Consider the following 26,170-nt stretch of genomic DNA (forward strand, 5'->3'; position numbering starts at 1 on the left):
ACACAGAATGCATTTATGCAAATCTCTAAATGTCTGCAGCCACCTTTTGTTGCCATATCCGTTTTTTTCAAATGCATTTAGATAATGGTGGAATGCATTTTGTGGGTCCTTCCATATCAATAGAAAGAGGGAGAGCTGTTTTGCAAAGGCAGTTTCAAAGCCATGCAGTATTGCTATTGTACCCCCAAAATAACTTTTAGCTCCTGTGGGTCAGTTTTAGTGACATATACAGAAATGACCGTCACAATCCGATTAAAATAAAACTGCTATGACAGTTTTTATTAGCATGAATCTACATTCTTTGTAGTGAAGTGTAATTCCCTTTGTTACGAGGAAAGCACTCCTGTAAGTATCCTGTGTATATCTGTGGTCTGCTAGTTTGAAGATCAGCTGATCTTTTTAAATGACAGAAAGATTGGAAACAGCCTTTCTGTTACTTTTGATGTGTCTGCTATTAATCTTTAATTCACCATGCAGACGGTCGTCATCAGCAATATGAGTACAAATTATAGAACCTATAAAAAATTGAAAAGTAAACCCAGAACTGGCTCACCTAGAAATGTAACTGTTGTTTCAAAAATAAGTTGGAGAATTCACCATCATTTCCCCGTGGATTACATTTTAGTGTTTTTTTATTTTTTAATTCAGTTCTTTTATTTATCCCTTGTTATTCAGGCATTTTGTTCAGTGCTATTTTAGGGTGTACACTTTATTTTTGATTCATTTGTTTTTTATGTTGTTGGTGCCAGACTCTGAACTACTGTGGACTGATCTTTTTAATAAACTGATAAAAACACATGCCTGTTAGTGAGACTGAATTCATTCCTAGTTATCTCTTGTTTTATACAGTGCCTGAAGTCACTTTTACTTCAGTGAAATTTTACTTACTTAGTTTGGTCAGCAAACGCTGTAGTTTTAGTCAGTTACCTATTAAAACCTTGGTAAAGACTTTGTTTAAAAAGCCTAAATCAGAGAATCATGCGGGGCGGATCTAGAGAAATTTTCTGGTGTGGCAAAATCAAAGCCTTTTTTTTCAGACACATATGGAGGTGGTTACATATTGTTACAATAATTCAAATGCAGTAAGTAAACGCGTTTTTCATATAAATATAGTTTATTATTATTTTCTGCAGCTCACATAATTAAACGCTTTAGTTACATAAAACATGCAGATTTTGATCTTATGTACTGTACAGCCTGTATAATAAATATATAATATGTAGCCTAAGAAGTATAAAATCCACAAAGCTATGGGGCGGTTCGTTTACAAAGAGTCTCACTTGCGTTTCATACTTTTTTGTTAGAAAAAAATCAAATTGTTACATGCTTAAATTTATACACCATGTCAGAAATCTGCACTGTCATGAACAAAAACTTAAGCCTAATTTTTCATGATTTGCTGAGTTAACCCTCTGAGGTCCAAAATATAACTGGCCATTTTTGATTTTACATTTGTATTTCACCTTTAAATTGCTTTATTTTATTGTTTCCCCTGCCTTGCTTGGTATCATTCTTTATAGCTCAACCTCACGGGTCTGAATTTAGTTGTTTTTTCATTGACATACTGTATTAATGCAACTGATCTGAAATCACACAAAAAACATAAAATCCTAGTAGCGTTTTTTTTTTTTTATTGTACAGCCATTTAAAAATGTTACAATAACTAAAATGAGAGAACAATCAGGTGTCGCAATAAGAATAACACAAATTATTTGTGCCAGTAAAAAAAAATGTTTGTCCGCCACAAGACAGAGAAGAACACCACAGACCAAAACCCTGTAGGCCCGATAACAGCAGGTGTATCACTTCTCTTTTCCACCTAGAGACAGTGTTTACATTGCAATCTGCCTTTGTGACATTCGTAAGTGCCCTCACTGACACACAAAACAAAACAACGACTACACAACACGCTAACTACACACTCCACGCTGAACGTCACAAATCTCCCACATCTCAAAACTCTCTCTCTCTCTCACTCGCTTGCTGTCTCACTGCTGACTTTAAAAACTGGTGTATTCTTACTATCATAAGCATCGCTTGCTACTGAAAACAAAAGGGGGTAACACAGAGCAATATATTCAGTTTAAGAATTTATGTTCACTGTTAACTGTAACTACGCTCAAAGTGTTAATTCTATCTTATTTTAATAAATAAAACTGTCATATGCAAAACTAGGGTGGCACGTGGGGTGGCAAGAGATCATTTTAGGGTGGCACCACCCACCCCACGCCACCCCACGCCACCCCATGCCACCTTTCTCGATCCGCCCCTGGAATCATGGGCTTGCAGGAAGCCCTTTTATGACCGAAACTCTTAAAGTTAAAAGATAATAAAACATACAATATGTTTTCACCAACCAAATCGATTTGACGTTATTTTTTGAATACATGGCTTATGAGCATGGCGGAGGTCTGTGCTTTTATTTTGAAGGGCTATTACGCTGACGCGGGTATTTACTTCCGGTTAGGGCGTACTTTTCTCATCCATACGTCTTCTTCTGGATGTGCTGGAGCCTATCACAGCTGAGAGGCTGGACAGCAGCCTGTCGCAACGTTATTTATTCGAGTCTTCATTTTTGAACTTTCACAAACAACGATTCTTTCTACCAGGCTTCTTCACGTTTCTTCACTGAGCTACGCGACATTTGATCTGTAAACATTAAAAGCTCTTAAAACGGACATTGACGCTTTTATTCTGAAAGGTTTAGCGGAAGTTTTTGTGTTACCGTAACTGGGGTAGCGCGAATTGGACGAGCAAGTTTTGAGGACGAGTGAAAGTGCAGCCGAAGCTCGTAAATACGGAGAGAATGGACGGCGCTTCAATTGATAGTTTAATCCTGAAGCTCCACGACGTGAACGGAGTGAAGTTCGGGGAATACAAGCTGAAGAGCGGCCTGATGACACCCATTTATATCGACCTGAGGGTGCTCGTGTCCCACCCCGCGCTCATGAACCAGGTAACACGTGCTGTCTTCGTGACTGCAGAACAGAACAGCTTAAAGCGATACCGGACACACGAAACGTCTGCCGGATGCACTTTTTAAAGGCAAAAGTATCTGTGTAGGCACTCGTCAGTTCCTGTGTAATATTCATACTCACGTGGTTTATTTCACGGTAATGCAGCAGACACAATGACTGAGTTTCAGGGATCCCCTCCTTTCACGGAAAATAACAGTTAAAACAGATAAGACTGGACCTCTCACCAGCTAATCACTCACTCCAGCCTCAATAATCGTTACAGGAATCAGCAGCTTTCTGAAGCAATACCGCTCTTCAAGTCACTCAGGATAAGACTCATTTATTTAAATTGGCTTTTAATTAGATTTGTGCTGTGTGTTTTATTGTTAATGTATTTTATGTATTTCTGTTTTATATTACTGTGAAGCACTTTGTGGTTTTTATCCTGTGAAAAGTGCTATATAAATAAATTGATTTGATTTGATGAGCGTTTCAAACCATTCAGCCTTAAACAGCCGGTCATTTAACTGTATCAGCTTTTTAACATTTTATTAGAAGTTCATCATCTGCAACACATCACTCTAAACTGGTCTTTTTTTCTGACAACAGACCCAAACTACTGTTTTTTACTTCCAGGTGGCAAATCTCATCTACGAGCGAGTGCAGGAAGAGGGTCTGCAGTTCGACTCTGTGTGTGGGGTTCCTTACACAGCCTTGCCTTTGGCCACAATTATCTGCTCACGACATGAACTGCCCATGCTCATCAGGCGGAAGGAGGCCAAGGACTACGGTGAGCCGCTCTCAGCTGATCAGGTTTTCAAAAAAATAAAAAACAATGCTGCCACTACAGGCTCTGATTAAACTTGCTGTCCAGATGTTTGAAAAACCTGAAGCCTCAGGCAGTACCCCCGCTGAGGTGTGCATGAATACACAGGTGTCCAGTGTAGGCAGACATTAAACTCTCTGAAATCCCAGTTCAATGGTACAGAACCTGCGTAAACCAAACCTAAAAAATAAAATGCAAAGCAAGAAAGTGCATGCTTCATCTTGCATGCTGTATTGTTGGTTAATATTTCATAGTTTGAGAATTACTGTAAGTTTGTCCTTCAGTATTTGCCTTCTGTATCTCTGCTTCAGGAACCAAACGGCTGGTGGAGGGGTCGTTCCGTCAGGGGGATACGTGCCTGATCATTGAGGACACGGTGACCAGCGGCACCAGCATCCTGGAGACTGCCGAAGTGCTCTACAAAGAGGGACTGAAGGTCCAGAATCTAACCTTACAGTAAAGATAATAATATCATAGTTACGCTATACTGATGTCATCAAGAGCAGCAATACACAAGAATGACCTCTGACATGTTTTTATTCAAGGTGACGGATGCAATTGTGCTAATGGACAGAGAGCAAGGTGGCGTGGAGATGTTGGCATCAAAGGGAATCAAGCTCCATCCCATCATCTCCATATCTCAGCTGCTCCGTGTGCTGCAGGCAGCCGAACGCATCGACGCCCAAACCGCCCAGATTGTCCTCAAGTTCATCCGGGACAACAACACTTTCAGGTACAACTCTCCAGATGTTTTCCCCCGGTGTAGCTGGTGTGTCTGCTTGCATTACGCTACAATCTAGAAACTGTCTGGTGAAACTGTCACCTTGACTCACTCTCAGGCCCAAGAATGGCACAGACTCTCCAGCCAGCAAGAAGCTGTGTGTGGAACAGAAGCTGGAGCTCAGTTATTCAGAAAGAGCCAAGTTACCAAGTATGTAGTCTTAAATTATTTAGTTATTTCACGTCAAAACAGAGACTGGTGGTGTTTTCACTGAGCTCCACATACGTGCTGTGTCTGCTCTTGCTCTTTTCTTTTCTCATTTTCTTTTCCTTCTGTTGTCTGCAGACATCCATCCTCTAGCATCAAAGCTGCTGAAGATTATGGAGGAGAAACAGTCCAATCTTTGTGTGTCTGCTGATGTAACCAGCAGCGATGAGCTGCTCCAGCTGGCCGAGTCGCTCGGTCCAAAGATCTGCATGCTGAAGACCCACGTAGACATCCTCCAGGTACAGCGGGATCAACTAAAACCTCAAATCTGTACATGCAACAAACAAACTGATGGTTTTTTTCCATATGTGTTAACAGGACTACACATTAGCCTTTATTCAGAAAATGCAGGCCGTGGCAGAAAAGCACAACTTTCTTATCTTTGAAGATCGCAAGTTCGCTGACATCGGGAACACAGTCAAGCATCAGTATGAGGGTGAGACGATTTCACGTCTTTTGGTCGTGTAAATTCAAAGTGACTTAAAAATGTCTCCAAAGTAGTCGAACGCTGTGATCTTGTCTTTTCTCCAGGTGGTTTGTACCAGATTTCATCGTGGTCTCACATAGTGAATGCCCACGCAGTGCCGGGGCCGGGAGTGGTGAAAGGTCTGAGCGCTGTAGGGAAGCCTCTGGCCCGAGGCTGTTTGCTCATAGCTCAGATGAGCTCCCAGGGATCGCTGGCTGCTGGTGAATACACGAAGGCTGTGGTGAGCTCATTTCTGTGTGCTCTTCTTCTAAGTTTGTTTACATGTGCTTTGTGTTCTTTTCAGTTTACAGCTGCTTTGTGTTTTCATAGGTGCAAATGGCAGAGGAGCACTCGGACTTTGTGATTGGGTTTATCTGTGGCACTAAGCTCACAGAGAGGCCAGAGTTCATCCACATGACCCCCGGGGTGCAGATGCAGGCGGGAGGTAAGTCTGACAGCTTTTACTGAACTTTGAGCTGACGTTTCTTTGTTTATCATCATTTTTTCCACTTATATTCATCATACTAAAAGAACTACGAGGTGAGTTGTGAATGCACTGTCTATATGAAATCCACCCTACTGAAGATACATGGATACACAGTGCATGCACTCAGTGCTACATCCCTTGTTGTTGTAACCCGAGGAATCACACACGTCCCATCAGGAGATTCAGAGAGTTGTGTTAACTCGTTCGAGGTTTTTATAAAGTTCAGGCCAAACTGCACCTCAGGCAGCCTTGCACTCCGCTTTTTGCCTCTTTATGGTGCCATGACTCATTTCTAACACAGGGTGGTGCTGTAGTACATGAAACTAGTGCCGCCCCTGCTATTGCTGATCTCCCAAAGTCTGTATCAGTCTCCTCTAAACCTACTTTCCCTTCTCTCGGCCTCCCTCCCCCCTTACAGGAGATTTGCTGGGCCAGCAGTACACCACTCCAGAGGAAGTTATCTACAGCAAAGCCTCTGATGTCATCATCGTGGGACGAGGCATTTTGGCAGCATCTGATAGGGTGGAAGCTGCGGAGTTGTACAGGAAGTCGGGCTGGGATGCTTACAGAAAGAGAGTGGGCCAGAGCAGCATCTAAGTAACTCTCTGACTCGAGTTTCAGAGTGCACCTGTGACGAGGACCTGTGCAGCTGATCAGAGTGTTTTGAAGGCAGCGTGTAATTATGCACACGCTACCGTTCACTTCAGGTATCACTGCCACATCAGTGTGCAACACTACAGTGTTTGACACTTGGAGCGTGTTCTTGGCAGGTGTGCGTTTTACTGTTGATCTGCTGCTTTAAATGTTTGTGATTCATTCCTTTTAAATTTGTTGCACAACTTGAACTGATTTCTAATCTCAATGTTTTTTCTGATCAGGTTTCAGTAGTTGGTTTTAAATAATGGATTGAGGTCATTCCTCCGGTCTGAGTACTACAGTGACGATTTCGAAATGGAGATTCACTTAAAATAGTGCAGGATGTCTCTTACAGCACGAAAAAGTAGCTCTGTGTATGTCACAAAACCACCACCCCTTGCATGCTGTTATATCAGTGCTAAAACACTAGATAGAAATGCTACAATATTTTGTGGGGGTGGTGTGACTGTGAGCTCTGTCTCCTGCGTTTGAATCACCAGCCAGCAGGGGGCTCTGTTTGGGGTTTGTTCCTTCTTTCTGGGCTTCCAGGGGTTCTCTCCGACTTCCTCCCGCACTCCACAAACTTGGGATACCCTCCAATCCCTGCGTGACCCTGAATTGGAGGAGAAGAAGAAGAAGAAGAAGAAGAAGAAGGACACTAATAGTTCAAGCTTCAAGTTCAGGGCATTTTTAATTCACAGAGGTTCTTCATTAGTCTTCACGTGTTCACAAACAGCGTAAATCCCATGAAGGAGCCTTTTAACTGCACCTGCGTGTACTGTTGGTGGATTTTGCAGTTAGTCACAGCGCTGAACAGTGCTGAACAAACTGAATGATGATTTAACTCTTGATTTTGGGAAATACTTAATTTTAGGTACTACGGACCCGCTCAACAGTGTTTTAACCCCTGCACTTGTTTGGTTATTAGTTGATTATTAACCTCAGATTACTGTGACTTGGACGAGGGAAAGCTGAATGGAGCTCATACCTGTCTCTATTAGATCTATTGTCTGCCGTCCTTATCGTTTCACATACATAAATAAATGATCTTTATATAAATTTATGACTCTTCTTTCTAAAGACATTAGCTAGCTTGTGCCTTGGAGCCACGGCGGTTGCAGGGCAGGCACTACATGAGATAAAGGAGCTTCATATTAGAGTCAGTAGTTTTATTCTTTTGATGCTTTTCACCTCTGCAGATGGTTTTCACACCACAGGCAAATTCTTTTTCAATGAACTGTAAGAACAGTAACTGTAAATAAGTAGGACGAAGAAATGCATTTCAGGAAGAGGAATCATTCATGAATATGCCATTGTTTAGAGCACAGAGATGATGTTGATGATGATCCCTGTTTGTTGTCCTCAAAGTCGAAGGTGGTGCTTCTGTGACTCTCACGGGTTTTTCCAGTTCCTCTCACAGGTGACGGTTCCTGCATACAAAAGAAATGGTGCCCACTGGTTTTAAACTTCCCCAAGTGTAACTTCACCAATAATAATAATTTAGAAAAGGGTTTCTCTTACTAAGCCATCAAATAAAAGCATGGAAACAGTGTGTGTCATATGGTTATAAAAAACAGGCAAATGCAGAGACTTGCATTTAAATAAAGTGTCTCTTGTCTTAATCATATGTGACCTGGTTGTGGTTACGTTCACCGTCAGTATGCAAAGGCCCATTTTGAGGCAGGAAAAACCCTGCAGATGTCCGTTTAGATTAAAATGTGGGGAATTTGGAGGCCACAATAACACCTTGAAGTCTTTTTGAATTTTTCTTTTTTTGGAAACCACAATGTTTTTTTTCCCCATGTGGAAGCGTACGTCGTGCCATGGAACATCACGCTTCTTGTGCTGGCTTTCCTTCTTCCCATAATGCAAACTGCTGTGATGCGCAGTCACCTCGTCACCCATATGATGTCAAAGAATGTCTAGATGGACACAGTCAAACAGTCAGGTCTCTCACATGCCCAGTGTAGGTCGTTTGGTCATGTAATTAAAAACTCTGTGTGTGCTAATATGCACTGTGACACCAGCACTGAGGGTTTCACTGTGTGGTGCTGCTCCTGTGGGATTGTACTGTCCATGCACACTCATGAGCTCTGGGTGTCCATGACCCTTGGCACCGGTTCACCAGTTGTCTTTTCTTGGACCTCTACACTCAGAAAACTAAAGGTGCCAACTGGACCCAAAAGTGGTTCTTTAGACTGATGCCATAGAAGATGCCACAAAGAACCTTTCAAACAATGGTTCTTTGAAGAACCATTTCTTTCAGTGGTTCGTTGAAGAACCTTTAAAGGCACCCCAAAGAACCATCAAGAAAAGGTTCTTTGGGATGCCTTTAATGGTTTTTCAAAGAACCTTTTTTTCAAAAGGTTCTTTAAAAACCATTTTAAAGAACCTTTTTTGAGTGGTTCTTTAAAGAACAATTTTAAATCTTTCAAAATAAAATGTATCATAAATTGGATATGAGTACAGTAAAATAAATACGAGCACAGCATAGACATATATCAATGGTTTCGTAGTTACCAAAAGCTAAAAACGCATTTTAACCCTCAGCACAACATCACTACTAATACATGTCACATATTATTTAAACAGTAATAATTCAATATTTTTACTATACTATAAATAAATATATATAAATACTATATCTATAGATAACGCAACAATTATTACATGTATTAATAACACCTGCAGTTGTTTCAGTTTTTCACAGGTGTTTCCTGTCAGCTGGTCAACCTCACTCAGGTGGACATCCATATCAGCCAACCAAATGACAAGCTCCTCCCTCTGTGCTCCTTCTGAGACAAAGAGCTGAGAGAGAGAGAAACGGGGTCAGTTATAAAGAAGAGAGAAACCCTCCTCAGAAGGTCTGACTCGCATACCTGCAGTCGACCTGTGATGGACTCCAGTTTGGCGTTCACGTCATCCCAGTGGCGGCCGCACTCCCTCGCCAATGCCAGCAGCCGAGTCTGCAGGGTGCCCCTGTTCGACTCCTCCTGGTCAGGCTCTCCAGCTGGATGAGCCGAGGTCCTGCCTCTCGCCGCCTCTGAACACACAAGCACAAATTGCATCTGAAGCAGGGGGTGCAGCTTTTTTTTTGTTTTGCTATTCTTTTCTAAATCCAGGCTTGATCACGTGGAGGTATTTGGAAAACTTTTCTGGCGAGATTGTTGTCTTGCAGAAAATCAAATCAAATGTATGCGATACACAATCACTTCACAAGAACACATTATTAAAACAAGTCCAGTTCTTGCCTGATTTTAAGTGAATTCTGCATCAAAACAGGGTAACAGAATTAAAACGAGTGTTTGCAGCAAATGTGAGCACAAAGCCTCACTTTGTACCAGCCTGCTATTACAGTTCTCCTCTATGCAGACAACTTTCCTGTTTTCAAGGCACAACTTGGAGCTGCTGTACAAATCTTATGGATACACACTAAATGAAACAATAGTGTGCACGACTCCAGATTCTGATCCCTCGTCCTAACATGGTCCCAAAAGGCTCACAAAAAACACCATAGCAACAGCAATAAAGCAAATGTTGAGGCTTCAAAATACAAAGTTCATAAACCAATGGCTGACATGGGTTTTATCATAGGGGTGATAAATATATAACATATTGTCGTAAGACTAAAAGTATAATACGGATTTTAGTCTGAGAGATTTGATGTTCATTCGCCTGCAGGTGCACTTTACCTGACTGCTCCGCTTTCCACAACGTTTTGCACATCACTATCTAATACAGGAAGTAGGTGAACTAAAACAAGTCATCTTTCTCTGTGAGAGGACCATATTAATGAAACCAACCCCAATGACACCATAGAGATCACTAAAGATGCTCCTGCTGCTTTTCTTCCTCCTCATCCTAAGCTTCCTTCTCCTTGTCCTCGACTTCCATCCCACTGTAATTTAATCAAAGGCTACGTTCACACTGCAGGCGAAAGCGCATCAAATCCGACTTTTCTGACCCTATGCGACCCATATCCGATCATGCTATGACAGTGTCAACTGTACAAGTTCGATAGTTTTAAATCCGATCTGGGTCACTTTCGTATGTGGTCCTGAATCCGACACATATCTGATGTTTTATAAAGCGGCTGCTGTTTGATGGTCAGGTCGCATTAAATCCGTCTTTTACGTCACTGACACAAGACAGACGCCAACTATCAGCGCCAGAGAAGACGACGTGAACGCTTCCTGTCCATCCAGTGAAACTGTTGAGAAGACGACGTTGGAGAAACGTGAACATTTTCTTTGTACTGTATAATCTGCAGATTCTGACAGAAATCTGCAGCTATCCTTTGAAGCAGCGCTCCTCTAAAACAGCAACAAGGGTCATTATTAGGCCAAATGTAAATAACAAAATAACTTTATAACTTAAAGCAAAATTGGGAAACGTAAAGTCCGAAACAAGTCTTTATATTAAGGTGCATCAGTCAAACTGTTGTTCTGGGTCTAAACTGAGCGCGTTGTGTGTGACGTCTTCTTTTGCGCATGCAAATAGTATAGTAAATAGTAATATTTTATTAAAATTTCAAACTAAAGTACAGTATTTGAATGTGTGCATTGTGTCTACTGTTTGTTAACTGACAATATTCATAAACATCTTAATAACAAATTCCATATTCTATTACCACATTATTTGTGATCAATGGGTTGGCGGGGTTAGGGGTGTGTGTGTGTGTGTGTGTGTGTGTGTGTGTGTGGGGGGGGGGGGGGGGTCTTTAGGCTTTGGCCCCCACACCTGCCACCAGTATATTTTTAAGCAAGTATTTCTAACTTTTAATTGAATATTCAGTTTCCTACCATCTGCTCTTAAAGGGTAACCTGAGGGAGGTAACCCACCCTCCCCCTTCGCACACACATGCACACAAACAAAACACAGTAGAATTCACAGCCTCATTATAGTGAATAAATATTTATGCCATTTTACACCATCAAACTTAGACAGCTAAGGATGAAGAACCTTTGGTTCTTTAAAGAACCATTTGTAATAGCTGAAGAACCATCTACAAAATAAAAAGGTTCTTTGACGTAGGATGGTTCTTTAAAGAACCACGAAGACATCTGAAGAACCATTTAAGAACCATAATGTTTCTGAGAGTAGTGGCAAGTATACAAGCAGTCCTCATCAACCACTGAATCTTACAAACCCATAACACAACTTAATGTGTTTTGTTAGTAATACCTTTTAAATACCTTAATTTTTAATACTTTCTAAAGCAAATTGCTTATCAGTGTGAAGCAGCCTTATTAAAGAAAAGCCTTGTGGTGTCAAATTTTCTCTATAACAGCCACAAAAGATAAAAGTCTTTCCAAGGATCTCTCCTTTTAACCTATAGAAACATGAAAATAGGAAAACAAGTTTATCACAAGATCATAACAAGGAGTTAAAACTAGAGTCCACAGCAGAATAAGCTGTTTGACATTGGCAGAGAAGATTTAACGAGGTTTCCATGGGCACAACCTACATACGCAGCTCTGCTGCTCAACCCACAAATGCATTTTCCCACAAATGTAGCTCCATTAAAGGGGAAACAAACAGACCTTCCAACAGTACAAGATTTACTGCCAAGAAGCAGTTACAGCAAAGAAATAATCACCCAAACACACACTTCACTACACACTTCCTCACTTTTTATATCATAAATTTATATCAGTGCACTTTGTATTGTACAGGTGAGAGCCTATAATATTATTCAGAGAACCTGGATGATTACCTATGAGGAAGAACTTGGCTACAGAGGGTAGAAAAAGGTCCCTTTGAACAGGAAGCCTCTGAAGGGTAGCCATCTGCCTTTCCAGTGGAGTGAGAAGAAAGCCGTGTGAATAGAAGAGCACTGAGAGACAACAACATGAGAATAAACAGGTGGGTGGGCTGGTAGGGACAGTTCAGCGATATAGATGAGCGGGAGCTTTAGTACAATAATCCAAAATCATTTGTATCTATCTTTTTTCCTGACGTTGTAGTTTTCAGATTTAGATATACTGGACTCACTGAAATATCTGAATGAATGAATACATCTAAACACTAATATCCTTTCCAGTGTTCTCTTTGGGTAAATGTGTATGAAGATATGTTTCCTGGTGGATTTCCCACCAAATTTAAACACCAAACTTTTCCTCCACTAACTCTGAGACGATTTTCAGAGCAAGGTGTGTCGCTCTGCAGCAGAAAGTTATTTGCAAGGCAGATAATATGAAAATGATTCCCACACGGACGCTGAATGAGACAAAACGAGCAGGTTGGCAGGTAGCTACGTTACAATGAGCCCTTTTACAGTTCAGTGCAGGCACAAAGGTCGTTGCCCGGCACGGAGAAGAGGAGGGAGGGGGGGCTTTGGATGGAGAAAAGGCGTTAGTAAGAATAATTCATTTTGTGTGGGTGTTTGGTGTGACCTCCCATCAACACACACACACACACACGTAGAGACAACCCTCCCCCTTTATGTCAATATTGGATCAGAGTAACGCACCATGCGACAGGTGTCTGTGCCTGCCCCGAGGATCCACTTTGAGGGGTGGAGAAAGGAAAAGAGTGAGCCAGTGGAGAGAGAGAGCGTGTAGAGGTATAAAAGGTGAGGTCTGAGGTTGCGCCTGCTATTATTTCTTTGCTTCTTCTAAAGGTAAGCTTTGAAGCTCCTCACTCGTTCCCTTTCAGAGAATCCATTCTGACAACTTTTGCTTGGTGCTGTAACTTTTTAAAATCTTCTCCTAAAGGTTGAACATGAAGAAGCCAGCTGATTTATGCCCATCACATCCCTCTCTGGACCGACTTACGCTGTGACCTTTCCCCGTTTGTCCGTATTTGCTTCACGTTGAGCCTCACGTACAATACCTGAAGATGAAGTTTTGTTCGTTCGGCTCGCGTTACGCAGGTACGGGTTGGCAACCGGAAAAGGCACAAGGATGACTTTTAGTTAGGGAAGATCACTGGGAAGCCTTTAAATGAGACGAATGATAATGTTGTTTCCTGCAACCAGTTCAAGGTGTTTTCATTGAATGTCCCAAAGGGGTAAGGACAGGTAGCTGAGTCAAAGTGTGGCCTTTGTTTTAGTAACTCCAGGGTGTTGTACATATCACTGAACAGGTAGATTGTCTCATTTGCATACAGCTGGCAGCAGGCAACGCTCTAAAGAAAGCAGTGGCAGCAGAAGCAGCTCACTACCTGACTGAACAAGTAACAATCATTCAAAGTCTGACGGGCAAAGACTCTTTTGTTGCCTCTGTGTTTGTTTAGAAAGGAACAAAGGTGCTCTGATGCTATAATAGATGTTGCAGTTTAAATCTGACATGTACTGTATATGTCTTTTCTTTTTTTTTTACTGAAAAAGTAAAGATATCTAAGTAAGACTATGTATCCCAGACTCAACTCAATCCACATGTTCTGTCAAAAGCAGCCGCCTTAAACAGACACACCTGTCTGCTCACAGCAGCAGTAACAGCGTCAGTGACACACGCTATCACTGCTGCAAATGTGGGTAACTGACACTGGGACTGGGTCCAAGTAATAATCACTCACTGTTTTTTTTTGTTTTTTTGGCGGGGGGAGGGGGGGGGGGGGGTCAGTCAGTGGTTGAACCTGTCTTTGTGTGTTTGCCTAAACTGCCCCAGAGTGACACGAGTACGCACGGAGAAGGCTGACATTTACAGCGGCAGGGATCCGTAATTCCCTTTAGTGCTTTTTTTGATAATCATTTTCCTATTGGCACATTCATGATGACAGAACGTGTTTTCCACTGGAGGTCTGTATGTCACCATCCATCTCTTACGTCATAAAGAGAGACTGCAGGCAAGCACCAGAGAGCAGAGAGATGGGCTTAATGGGACGTTATGTTAGCCATTGACTAAACATTAACCACACACACACACACATGGCAGACATCTGATAGAAGCCATCTGTTATTTAGAAACTGTGATGCATTATTAAGCCACCCCAATCCTAATATTCATGTTTTTGTTATTTTGTCTTACACTGAACATTATTTACACCTTTGTAGCATAAAGTGCTGTTTTGATCCACTAGCCTGAAGGCAGAGCTATAAGCTGTGCCCTGGGTGACGAATAAAGAGCTAAAAACACAAATTTTTATTACATATTTAAAAAAAAAAGTTTACACATCTAGTTCAACTATAGTACCCCCCCCCCCCCAAAAAAAACCCCTAAATCTACCAAACACTTAATTAAAACATACAAACTTTGTTTAACATCAGAGAAAAATGCATTGAACCTTAATTATACAGATACAGTTGTATATTCTTTCTAGGATTTCTAGGACTTCCTTGTGGCTCAAATGTTAAAGACTGTATAATTTTGTAATTAAGCTCTTTTGTGCTCCTTTTGCTATATTGTCCCTGCTAAATAGCACACACTCCTAATAAACTCCAAAAATACCTCATTTTTGCAGGATGGCTTGTGAGCAACATCATGAGAAAGCCTGTCCTGCATGTCATTCTTTACCTGAGAGCCTATTTGCCTCAGCTCGAATCGCCAGTCAATATTTGTTTAAAACCAGAGGAAGGGTAAGCTCACACTCCTCGGTATCCTGGTTACCTTGTCCCGACTGGTCCTGCTGCTGCTGCACCCTTCCAAGCAGCTCCAGCAGCTGCATTAGTTGCAGGTAATTTGTTTAGGAGTCACCGTGGAGGCCGGGCCACCTGGCTGGAACGAGTTGAAATAAACATAATGCCACAGTCATGAGTTTGGACCTGTTGGTTTTATCACCAGCGGCTCCCTCACTAACATATTTCCTCCACAGAAGATGAAGGAGAATTTTATTTGTATCACAAATGCATATTGTGTAAGACGACGTTACTCAGTAGCTCAGTCCTGTTATTGCTCCTCACGATGAATTTAGTTTTTTACTGAAGATTTAAAGCATGTTCGTATATCATGTAGCCCCTCACTCATGTTGCTAGCAGTTAGAAACAGTACTGTGAAAAAGTATTTGCTCTTTTCCCCACTGATAATTTAATTTTGCATATTTGTCACATTTACAAGTTTCAGATCAAATAATTTGTAATATAATTATTAGTTATTAGCTTAATGAGTCCCCATTAAATCAAGAAATCACTTAAACAGAAGCTGTCTAACAAAGTGAAGTAGGCCATAAGAACTCAAAGAGCAGCACATCATGCCACAATCTAAAGAAACAGCTGAGAAACAAAGTCACTGACACCTGTCGGTCTGGGAAGAGTCACAAAGCCAGTCTAATTCAATTCAATTTTATTTATATAGCGCCAAATCACAATAAAAGTCGCCTCAAGGCGCTTCATAGATACAGAGAAAAACCCAACAATCATATGACCCCCTATGAGCAAGCACTTTGGCGACAGTGGGAAGGAAAAACTCCCTTTTAACAGGAAGAAACCTCCAGCAGAACCAGGCTCAGGGAGGGGCGGGGCCATCTGCCGTGATTGGTTGGGGTGAGAGAAGGAAGACAGGATAAAGACATGCTGTGGAAGAGAGACAGAGGTTAATAACAGATATGATTCAGTGCAGAGAGGTCTGTTAGCACATAGTGAGTGAGAAAGGTGACTGGAAAGGAAAAACTCAGTGCATCATGGGAATCCCCAGCAGCCTACGTCTATTGCAGCATAACTAAGGGAGGATTCAGGGTCACCTGGTCCAGCCCTAACTATATGCTTTAGCAAAAAGGAAAGTTTTAAGCCTAATCTTGAAAGTAGAGATAGTGTCTGTCTCCTGAATCCAAACTGGAAGCTGGTTCCACAGAAGAGGGGCCTGAAAACTGAAGGCTCTGCCTCCCATTCTACTTTTAAATACTCTAGGAACAACAAGTAGGCCTGCAGAGCGAGAGCGAAGTGCTCTAATAGGGTGATATGGTACTACAAGGTCATTGAGATAAGATGGGGCCTGATTATTTAAGACCTTGTATGTGAGGAGCAGGATTTTGAATTCTGGATTTAGCAGGAAGCCAAAACAGGAGAAATCTGCTCTCTTTCTAGTCCCTGTCACGACTCTTGCTGCAGCACTTTGGATTAGCTGAAGGCTTTTCAGTGAGTTTTTTGGACATCCTGATAATAATGAATTGCAGTCGTCCAGCCTGGAAGTAATAAGGCTTTGTGGCTCCAGTGAACAGTGCTGAAGCTTTCCAGGAGCTCAGAGAAGAGCCCAGAACAACATCTAAAGAACTTCAGGCCTCACTTGGCTCAGAAAGGGACCGGGAAAAAATATCCTCCGTGGGAGAGTCCAAGGAGAAAAGCACTGCTGATTTTTCTGCCAAAAAACATCTGGATAATCCCCGAGACTCCTGGGAAAATATTCTGTGGACTGACGAGAAAGGCTGAACTTTCTAGAAGGTTTGAGTTCCGTTACAACTGGATCAAATCAACAGAATTTCATAACAAGAACATCAGAGCAACAGTTGAACATGGTGGTGGTTGTGAGATGGTCTGTGGCTGCTTTGCTGCTTCAGGACCGGGACAACATGGATTCTGCTCTCTGCCAGAGGAGTGGGCCACCAGTTTGTGCCCTGAAGCTCAAGAGCACTTGGGTTATGCAGCAGGACAATGATCCAAAATTCAGCACCAGTCTCTTATGAAACATCTGGCTCAAACAGATACGTACTGACCACGCTGTCCTGCTGAACAGTGAGCAGTTACTGTAGGAGAGAAAGGGAATATGGTAGCAGTTCACTCAGTTTCAAACAGCGACTGTTGCAAATGGAGGCTTTCATTTGACTAAAAAACCTAAATAAATGAAAGATTCACTTGTACCAGAATAACTGGAAAAGGTTGGAGGAGGAGAGAAATACCTGCTGATAGGACAGCACTTCATAGTGCAGCTGGACAATGATCCAACCCAAGAGTTCATCAGTGCTTTACAGAAACTGAAGACAAATCTGAAGACATGGAGACACACGCAAATAAGCAGCAACTGAAGTAGGCATATAGTAACGTTCATGGGTTTAAGAATTCATGCATTCATGCAAAGGATGAAGTTTGTCCAATTACTCTTGAGCCTCTACACATAAACAGGCTTTATTTTGGAAGACTTGATGAAATGATTTTGGCTAAACCTGGAAGGCTGCACTTCAATCACAGCTTGATTATCTGATATAAAACGTGGTGTGCTGTGCAGAAGCAAAGTTACAAGAACGATGTCATCGACTAAAACAGCTGTGGAGCTAGGCTACCTGTCAGCATTACTAACTGTGTCTCACGTTTTTTCACCTCGAGCCCACTGTGGCATCTTTGTAAGTCCCTCCTTCTTTCATATCATCTTTTCAACGTACAGCTTGCTGGGTCTGAATGTCAGGGTGTCTTGGAGAGTTGGTGCATGTGCCAACCTGGCACACCTTACTACATTACTTCCTTGACTTACTCTGGGGCTCTGCTTGTACCTGCTTGCTGTATCATTGTTGGTTAAGCTGACTGGTTACCGTCCACCTGGGTAAGTTTGTCTGCCCAATCAGAGTAACACAGATAACATGCAAATATGCTAACATTAGTATCTACATTATGCCACTCTGTATCTCACTTAAACTGTTAGAAATAAATAAATGAAATGTATTTTACCTGCTGAGAAAGTTACCATGTTGGTAACGAGCTTACTTCTCAACCTGTAGATCTCTACACCTCACACCTCCACTGTATGACATTCCTATATTTCATACTTAATTCAAGTGGCTTACACTAATGCAAGCAAACAAAGGTCAAAGCAATCTGAAACTCTGCTTGTAATCGCAGCTTATGGTGGAAACTTTCAGGCCTTCTTGCTTGAAAAAGCCCTGCCTACCAGACATGGGTCATATTTTCTTATCTGAACATACAATTTCCTTTAAAATACACCGTTTTCAGGCCACCTCATCTGCAGAGTCTGTGTGAGAGGAAGCAAACATTAGCGCACAGCAAACATAGTATTTGAATGGTACTCAGCATGTCTGCTGGAGCTGCTGTTTATACCTTTGCAATTTACTTTGCAGTGTATTTAAACACGTGCGTGAGTTATTCTCTGTAAATGTTACTAACTCATTCACTGTTTTCCAGTATTGATCCGCTCATGCAAATGCCCGAGTGAAATGCCCAAGCACATGTATCATTAGCATATTGTTTATTTTTAGGCTGTTCTGGAGTCATCCTGTTGTTACAGTTACATCCTGTTTTGCTCTTCCTCATGTTTTGTCCTGATCCACAGCGCAGTAAGTGCTGCATATAGAAAAAAAGGGGCAGCTACAACATTTTATATTGACTTTATGAATAAAACTTCACTGGGCTTGTCTGTTTCCTAGCTGCCTCTGCTGTGACCCTCTGCAGGGTTATACTGTATTAGTGCTATTAAGACAAGCGTTTGTGTCTGTTCAGCAGGAACATGATTACATTTGTGCCGTCTGCCAAACTGCTCAGTACTATCTGTAAATGGATGAGCGGAGTGAGGGGCTGCGTGTATGTGCTGCCTGTAGGCTATGTGCTGTTTCCTCTGACAGTTACTGATAATGAAAACTCATGCAAATGCCCAAGGCCTGTTCTCTCGCTCCCTCGGCTGGTCCTTGCCTCGGCTCTGTCGTGGCAGGGTGAGTGTTAATATTTTAAGTCCTCAGTCTCTGAAGAGTTGGCTGAACAAGCTGCTGGGTTTCTATTTTGAACTCAAATAAAAGAAAATGAGTTTTATCTCGGCACTTTGTCTAACTCCCTCAGGCAAACTTGCTTCTTTTGTGTTTGATCTGTCTGCTCAGACACCTGAATGATAACAGCAGCGTGCGCGCGTGAGCCTGTCGTCACAATTTAATCGTAATTGTCTACAGAAAACAATTACTATATATATATGTATTTTTTTATTTTTTATTTTTTTATTTTACCGTGTAAATCAACTACTTGGATGTCCCTCCTGTCAGAGCAGCGGGGGCAAGAGGAGGCGTTACAGCAGATGTCCTGTTCACATCATCCTCACCTGGATTAGTCTCCAGGGTAACGTTCCACCTGAAGGAGGGCATTTATTCAGGGCAGTGTGTGTGTGCGTGTGTGCGCAGGTGCGTTCACTCACTATTCAAATAGTCCATACTCAAATTGACCCAGAAAACAAGCAGTGTTAATACACTCAGGGACAGACATCTGGAATATAACATTATACTCCAAAATATAGGTACTGATCTATTTAAATGTAGATATGTTTGAGAAGTTGTATTTAAATATTAAACTATGTGTTTAATATCTATTTTTGCCATTAGTTTCACAAACGTCACTTTTATCCCAATGCAGAATGCAGAATTGGAAGGACAGGGCTGGTAAACAACACTGAAACATTTATTTACACTTTCCCAGTAAATACTACTCCTCGCTCCATCACGCCCCTCGGTGCCTCTGTTTAATAGTAAAAAGGACCGTTATACCAAGCAGTTTGCTGGTGCATTCAAAATTACCACCAGAATCTACTTTAATTATTTAAATAATTATTGTTATTATTTATTATTTATTATTATTTTGTTATTTATTTAATTATTGTTAAATAAAAAAACACACGTGGATGTGTGTTAATATTGTGTAATACCAAATTTAAGCCTCAGGAAAGCGTACGTGGGGGTGGTAGCTGGCACCGAGTCCTGTGAAATAATCAAATGTTCCATGACCTTTAGCCAGCAATGCAGAGCGGTCATCAGATAATAGCTCTCAGTGTATTTGCCACCGATATTTTGCATTTGACTGGGTGAATGAATGAAGGGGTGAACTTGTGACCTCTGCCAATCACGGGTCATTGTGGGATCTGGAAGAAGCAAGCGTTTCCTTTGATAAAAGAGGAGGAGAAAATAAAATAAATATATCCTCTGTGTACTACAGTACTGTGCATATCGTGACTCATCGTCTTAACTAATTTCATGACGGTTATTTTATGATAATTGTGTTTGTCTTTCACTCTAAACTAAGCTTCATGTTAAACTTTCTTTCTGTGTTGCCAGTGTGAAAATATCATTTGAGCAAAGATGAGTTAAAGCGGTTAAACGACATCACTGTGTGCTGTGTAGCTGGTGCAGCTCGTAGCCGCTTAGACAAACCATTTATAAGTTAGCAGAGGCAGCGCTGAAGCTACAGAGGAGAGGGAATTTGCTTTTGCGCTACCACTTGACGAACTATTATTAAACTTGACCCACAGCCGGTCAGCAGAGCAGAGCTATCGTATGACCAGCAGGAAGAAATGAATGGATTTGTTATACAGACAGATAAGGATTCAAAGTAGAACTGTACTGTACTGGCTCTGAGCTGGACTACACTGCCCCTCATGTATGCAAATCCCCACCAGCTGCATTTAACAGGGAAATAAGGTGTGTGTCAGTGTCAGGTTTGTGTTCATAGGTAAGGATATATCATTTATTTTACCTCGGTTTTAGCGTGTTCGGGTACACCGGGTCATTATGCTTCAAAACTGAACAATTCATATGGATTTTGTGCCCAAAAGGGAGGCAGGTCCCCACAACATGTCTGTGTAAACAGTTCATGATGTAGTATGTGCGCCTGCACACAGAGCATCTGTGTCTTTATAAGCCTTTCCTTTCACCTGCCATCACCTGCTCTGAAGGCAGGCTGGGTGACACAGGCTAATGCACACACACATGTGGAGTGAGGGGCAATGAATGGGCTATCAGCAGACAATGAGAGAGCTGTTTGTACAAGTAAGCAGCACAGACACACAGCGTGTACCCAGTCATAGCAAAATGAGCTCTTTACTGTATGTTTAGTGAGAAAAGAGGAATATTTACTCCTCCTCTTCCCACACAAACTGGAAAGTTTTCACTGAATTAACCGGAGAAACGGACTCAACTAACTGTCAACCTTAATTCATGATGTTCACTTTATTATGTTTGCCAGCTTCTGTGTAATAACCATTTTAGCCACTAGATGTCACCAATGATGAAGGAAAACTCAACCGCTTCTTTAATCATTGTTGTTATGATCAGGTGTTCAAACCTGCAAAAATGTAAATGTAAGAGATGCACATGGACAGGTGATGCCTGTAGGTTTAGCGTGGTCCGCATGTGATGAACTGTTCAACAGTTTTCAGTCAGCAGTGGAGCTGTTAGACAAATAAAGACAGACAGACAATAAAGCCTGTTCTGTTAATAAGAGGTGAAAAAGGTATACAAAGTACGTTGAGCTTGTTTTATTTATAACATTAAATGTCAAAGGCCATTCATACACATTTTTGGAGCTTCAAAGAATAAAAATAAAAATAGGAAAAATGGGGCAAAACATGCAAATATAATTACTACATCTGTAATACAGCTTTGATCAGTATTGTTAAAAAGCCAGATGACATTTAAAAGTAGAATAAACCTGAATAAGCTTCTTTTTTCAACAAAACGTACAACATAACCGTTTAGATCATGTTTGTTCTTCAGTGTACGTCAGAATGCTCATGTAGGTGGACTCATCAGCCTAAAGACAATTTCTTTATGTGTATGATGTGTATGATACACCTCTATGTGTGTTCTCATTTGTATAATTAAAACTGTGATTTGGTCTGATCCTAATCTGAAAAACAAAGCACTGCAGTTTTTACTACAGCACTTCACCCTCCAGTTCCTTCCAGAGCCGGAGGAAAAGAAAGAAAAACATGTCCTAGATGAAAGTGACACATGTCCTGGGCTCAGTGTGCGGCATTCCTTGGACCCTTTGCCACCTCGAGTTTAGGATCCAGTTTACCTACTGCAAAGAGTGAGGGGGAGGGGGAGGGGGAGGGGATCAGCTCCCAGAATGTGTCTATTGTCCCGCTACACCAATCAAACTGTTGTGTCAGTGCGTTGCCATTGTATAGTCCTGGGTCAGGTTGCCACTGACCGTGGCTGCCATATTGATGACTAAGTCAGTTTGGGGCTCTGAGGACAATGGTGCTCTGGAGCCTCCACAAAGCACGAGGCTAATGCTCCCCTTTCAGCCGGCCCGCTCAGCTGCTGAGTGTGCAAGGCTGCTGGGCAAATGGAGTGGCTCGGGTCCAGGGGGCCCAGCCCTATAAAAACACAGGCGAGGGTCTCTCCCCCGACATTGATTATACTGGATCTGTCCCACCTCAGTACCGTCTGTAAGTATCTCAGCACTGCCTCAGACTTAGCTGCAAGAAACAGTGACGGTGACAGCTTTGTGTACTAGGTGGAAGCGACAGGCAGCGAGACGCTCCTCACACTGTGGCTTTGGTAGTTAGTCTATTACAGACGCACTTTGTTAACATTAAAGAACTTTATCATGAGGACAGCTGTGTATTCCTATAATAAGCTGGCAAGATGATGCCTTTCGGGTGTGCTTGTGTGTGCCTTTTAAAGACAATGCAGGCGTTTATCTGAGTGCAGTGTTGTGTGCTTTTCCACCACAACAAAATCAAACGAGCCAGACTAGAAAGAGATGAAACTTCATAAGCTTTCACTCTGATTCTGGCTGGAAGTGGTTCTATCTGCCACGCTGGAGTCTCACGGTGCAGTTTATGAGCTGGAAACGTGGTTGCTGATTGAATCTCCATCTGATTGAATCTGTGCTTTAAGGAAATGGAAAAGCAAAGAATGAATGGAATTTTTCACTTGTGACACCTTTGGAGAGTGAGCTAAAAATAGATGCAACAAATGTTTTATTTTTCGCCAAGCTTCCAGATAAAGATTGCAGTTTTAGGATAATTTAGAGATGTGCCTGGCTCGCTGACGACCTCTACCCCACTGATTGCTCATGCTACCCGGGGCTTTAGTTGTGATTGTGTGATGGTGTTATTCCTAATCTGTTTTATGCTGAGGGTCTTTATTAAACTCTGTACGTTGTTCAGAGAGTAACCCCCGAGGGAGAAGCAGCAGCCATGAACACTCAACAGATGGAGCAGATGGGCCAGTTTAAGATCACAGTCTGGGAGGAAGAGAACTTCCAGGGAAAGCGCTGTGAGTTCATGCTGGAGTGCCAGAACATCATGGAGAGGGGCTTCAACAAGATCCGCTCCATCAAGGTGGAGAATGGACCGTAAGTGAAAGACACATTAAAGCTGTTTATACCTGTAAGCGCATTATGGATCAGCACTTTTTCTTTTTATATTTCAGTAGCAACATCTTGTACATTCATGTTTGTTCTCTTGAAATTTGAATCTCACTGACCTGAAAAGGTCGGACTAAAGCAGACAGGAGTCAAGAAGTGGAGCAGACAGAATAACAAAAACTCTAAATTATAACCTGCGCTGTTATTAGTTTGCTGCTTGGCATGTACTGCTTGCATGTGTGTGTGCGTGTGCATGCATCCAAGTGTGTCCCTGTTGTGATATGAGTTGGCTGCGTGCAGCTGCTGGCTGTGACTCGTGATCAGATAAAAAGGCCGGGGTGGGCACAGCCCGGCAGCGGCGGTGGAGGCAGGAGCAGTATCTAATGTTTGCTTTGTGCTCTGCAGTCACAAAAGGAGCTGCATGCTGCTTTTGTGAGCGCTGGACTCTATTGTTTAAGAAGGACGACAGTGTCAATATCATTGTGTTGTGTATTTAGTCGTCCATTAAAAGTTTTTATTGTTTAGTGTTCTTTTTTTTTAATTTGGGGTTTATTCTGTCGTTTCCAGCACATTTAACCTCAGTGTTTCTGTCTCTTTTCTCAGCTGGGTGGGTTATGAGTACCCTGAGTTCCAGGGACAGCAGTTCATCCTGGAGAAGGGAGACTATCCTCGCTACGAGGCCTGGAGCGGAAATAGCAGCTACAGAACCGAGCACCTGCTTTCCTTCAGACCCATCAAGTGTGCTGTGAGTCCCTCCTCCTTTTCATTTATCTGTTTTCTCTTTTTATCAATCAGTCTTTGTAAGCGGTCTGTCTTCTCCACGCCTCCTGAGACATTAACCTCCCTCCTTCTTCTTGTGAATCCTGCAGATGTGTTTGCATATATTTATTTTAATGCATCACTTACAGGCTACTCATCCTGTGACGCTTCCTATCCTGTTAGCTTTAGAAATGTATTTTTTAAAGGTCTCTTTCCTTGTCTGTTGTTCCTTTAAAATAAATATGGAGCCATAGGTTCTATATGTTTTCTAATCAACCCTGAATAAAACCCTCATAGTTCTTAGCATTAACGTCCTCTTTATTTCTCTAATTACGTACCAACTATAATGTAATAAAACAGCTTCTAAATGAGTTGTTTGCTTCTCTGCAGAACCACAGTGACAGCAAGGTGACCATGTACGAGTGTGAAGACTTCCAGGGCCGTAAGTTTGAGCTGTGCGATGACTACCCATCCCTACAGGCCATGGGCTGGTGCAGCAAGGAGGTGCCCTCTATCAAAGTCAACTCAGGAGCGTAAGTTACACGTTTTTCTCTGTGTTCAACGTCTTTCCTTAAAATAAACAACACGTGCACGTGCTTTTACTTACATATTGTGCTCTTATTTTACTCAAGTTAGTTTTTAATTTAACACGCTGCTGCAAAATATAGCTTGACGAGCTGCACAGTCTCCTGACTTTGTGCAGTGTTATAAAATATATGAAGGCTCAACCTTGTAATTGCACTGAATTTACCAAAGTGCATTAAACTTTAAAGACTAGCAGAACCCAAAGATGCTTTACTGAATCCTTTGATGTGACCTCGACTCTAACCCTCCCTCCTTCTTTACAGCTGGGTTGCCTACCAGTTCCCTGGTTACCGTGGCTACCAGTACATCCTGGAGAGAGATAGACACCAAGGCGAGTACAGAAACTACAATGAGTACAGCACCCAGGCTCACACCAACCAGGTGCAGTCCATTCGTAGGATCCAGCACTAAGCCTCCACACTGCCGGCCTGACCCCACCTGAAAAAGAAAGAAAAAACCCCTCCCCATAATCGCTCTCTCAACTTGAACCCTGGACAGATCGCTGTCACAGAACAGTAGATGGACAAACTCTTTCTATCACTCTGTGGCTCTGCATGTATGGATATCTAAGTACCTACTTCTACTATCATGCTGAAGCATGTTCTTGAAATTCTTGAAATAGGAAATAAAGGCTTTTCTTCAAAACTAGACACTGTTTGTCGGTATTCTTTTTCTTTTTTCTTTTTCTTTACATGAAAGTTTATCAACCCAAATAGAATAAATGGAAATGAAGAGCTCAGAGAAAGTGGCTGTAATACTCGACTTCTACTAAGCTATTAATCTGTACCTGCAGTTAGACTGCAGGTGTCCAAGCATTGCAAAACCTTTGTAGCTCTATGAAGACGTTGTTCTCAGAGGCAGGTTTTGCTTTGTGTTTATTTGAAGTGCATATTTGGCCTTTCAGTGAACATCCCTGGAAAGATTTGATTCTGTTAGGCTTCAGGATGTATAATGTTGTTCTTGTCATACTGTATTCTTATTTCCAATAAACAAGAGCACAAGATCACTTTGGTTTCTATTATTTGTTTTTCAACTGTTTGAGGCACAGTTTGGCAAACTGACCAATAAGGCAACGGTCCGTGAAAGCAACATGTGGCAGTTGGCCACTCAAAGCCGGCACCTTTAGACAGCTGACACTCCTTAACAGACATATGTAAATAAGAAAAAAACATGGGCATGAGTGGCTTTTTATTTAATTTCAACTGACTTCCTCTGCTATGATGGTGTTAAAGTGCTATTAAAGCTAACAAACTTAATAAAAAATCCAGCAGGAGTTCCCCGAGAGACAAAACATCATAAATGTTATGTTTTAGTTTCAGATAAAAGTTTAGATACATTTTAGGTTTCACAACTTAATCGATCAGTTTGATCCAAATGAAAACTGCAGCCTCTGCAGTATAAAATCAAGAGATATCCGAAAGCAGCCCTTAATAGTGTGAACAGCATACACAGCATTACACTCAACCTTGCATACCGTGAGTACTTCATTTGAAAGTCTAGTAGCTTAGCATTTGT

General features: G+C 41.8%; 3 protein-coding genes across 4 annotated transcripts; 2 read left to right on the forward strand and 1 right to left on the reverse strand.

Moving 5' to 3' along the window:
- Nucleotides 1-2,510: 2,510 nt before the first annotated feature.
- On the forward strand, nt 2,511-7,419 carry umps (uridine monophosphate synthetase). The gene is made up of 10 exons (XM_085385031.1): nt 2,511-2,956; nt 3,594-3,747; nt 4,095-4,219; nt 4,329-4,516; nt 4,623-4,714; nt 4,850-5,010; nt 5,090-5,207; nt 5,303-5,478; nt 5,568-5,682; nt 6,143-7,419. The coding sequence occupies exons 1-10, from the start codon at nt 2,807-2,809 to the stop codon at nt 6,319-6,321; spliced, it is 1,458 nt and encodes a 485-aa protein (XP_085241157.1). The 5' UTR covers nt 2,511-2,806; the 3' UTR covers nt 6,322-7,419.
- A 236-nt stretch (nt 7,420-7,655) lies between these two features.
- On the reverse strand, nt 7,656-14,967 carry LOC146651644 (uncharacterized). Its single transcript, XM_085384530.1, has 5 exons — nt 14,910-14,967; nt 12,077-12,196; nt 9,240-9,403; nt 9,046-9,168; nt 7,656-7,790 (listed from the first exon to the last, which is right to left on the reverse strand). The coding sequence occupies exons 1-5, from the start codon at nt 14,965-14,967 to the stop codon at nt 7,656-7,658; spliced, it is 600 nt and encodes a 199-aa protein (XP_085240656.1).
- Nucleotides 14,968-22,191: 7,224 nt separating this feature from the next.
- LOC146651645 (beta-crystallin A2-like) lies at nt 22,192-25,658 on the forward strand. 2 transcript variants are annotated; one of them, XM_085383943.1, is made up of 5 exons: nt 22,192-22,385; nt 23,112-23,299; nt 23,915-24,056; nt 24,461-24,603; nt 24,919-25,658. In XM_085383943.1, exons 2-5 carry the CDS (start codon nt 23,142-23,144, stop codon nt 25,064-25,066), a joined length of 591 nt encoding a protein of 196 aa, XP_085240069.1. In that variant the 5' UTR covers nt 22,192-22,385; nt 23,112-23,141; the 3' UTR covers nt 25,067-25,658. The 2 variants fall into 2 exon arrangements, with proteins under 2 accessions (XP_085240069.1, XP_085240070.1); XM_085383944.1 differs by lacking the exon at nt 22,192-22,385 and adding an exon at nt 22,394-22,497.
- Nucleotides 25,659-26,170: the final 512 nt, after the last annotated feature.

Source organism: Rhamphochromis longiceps, linkage group LG16 (assembly GCF_057381845.1).
Source record: "Rhamphochromis longiceps isolate RC_006_pf linkage group LG16, R_longiceps_female_GT1.1, whole genome shotgun sequence".
Lineage (NCBI taxonomy): Eukaryota > Metazoa > Chordata > Actinopteri > Cichliformes > Cichlidae > Rhamphochromis > Rhamphochromis longiceps.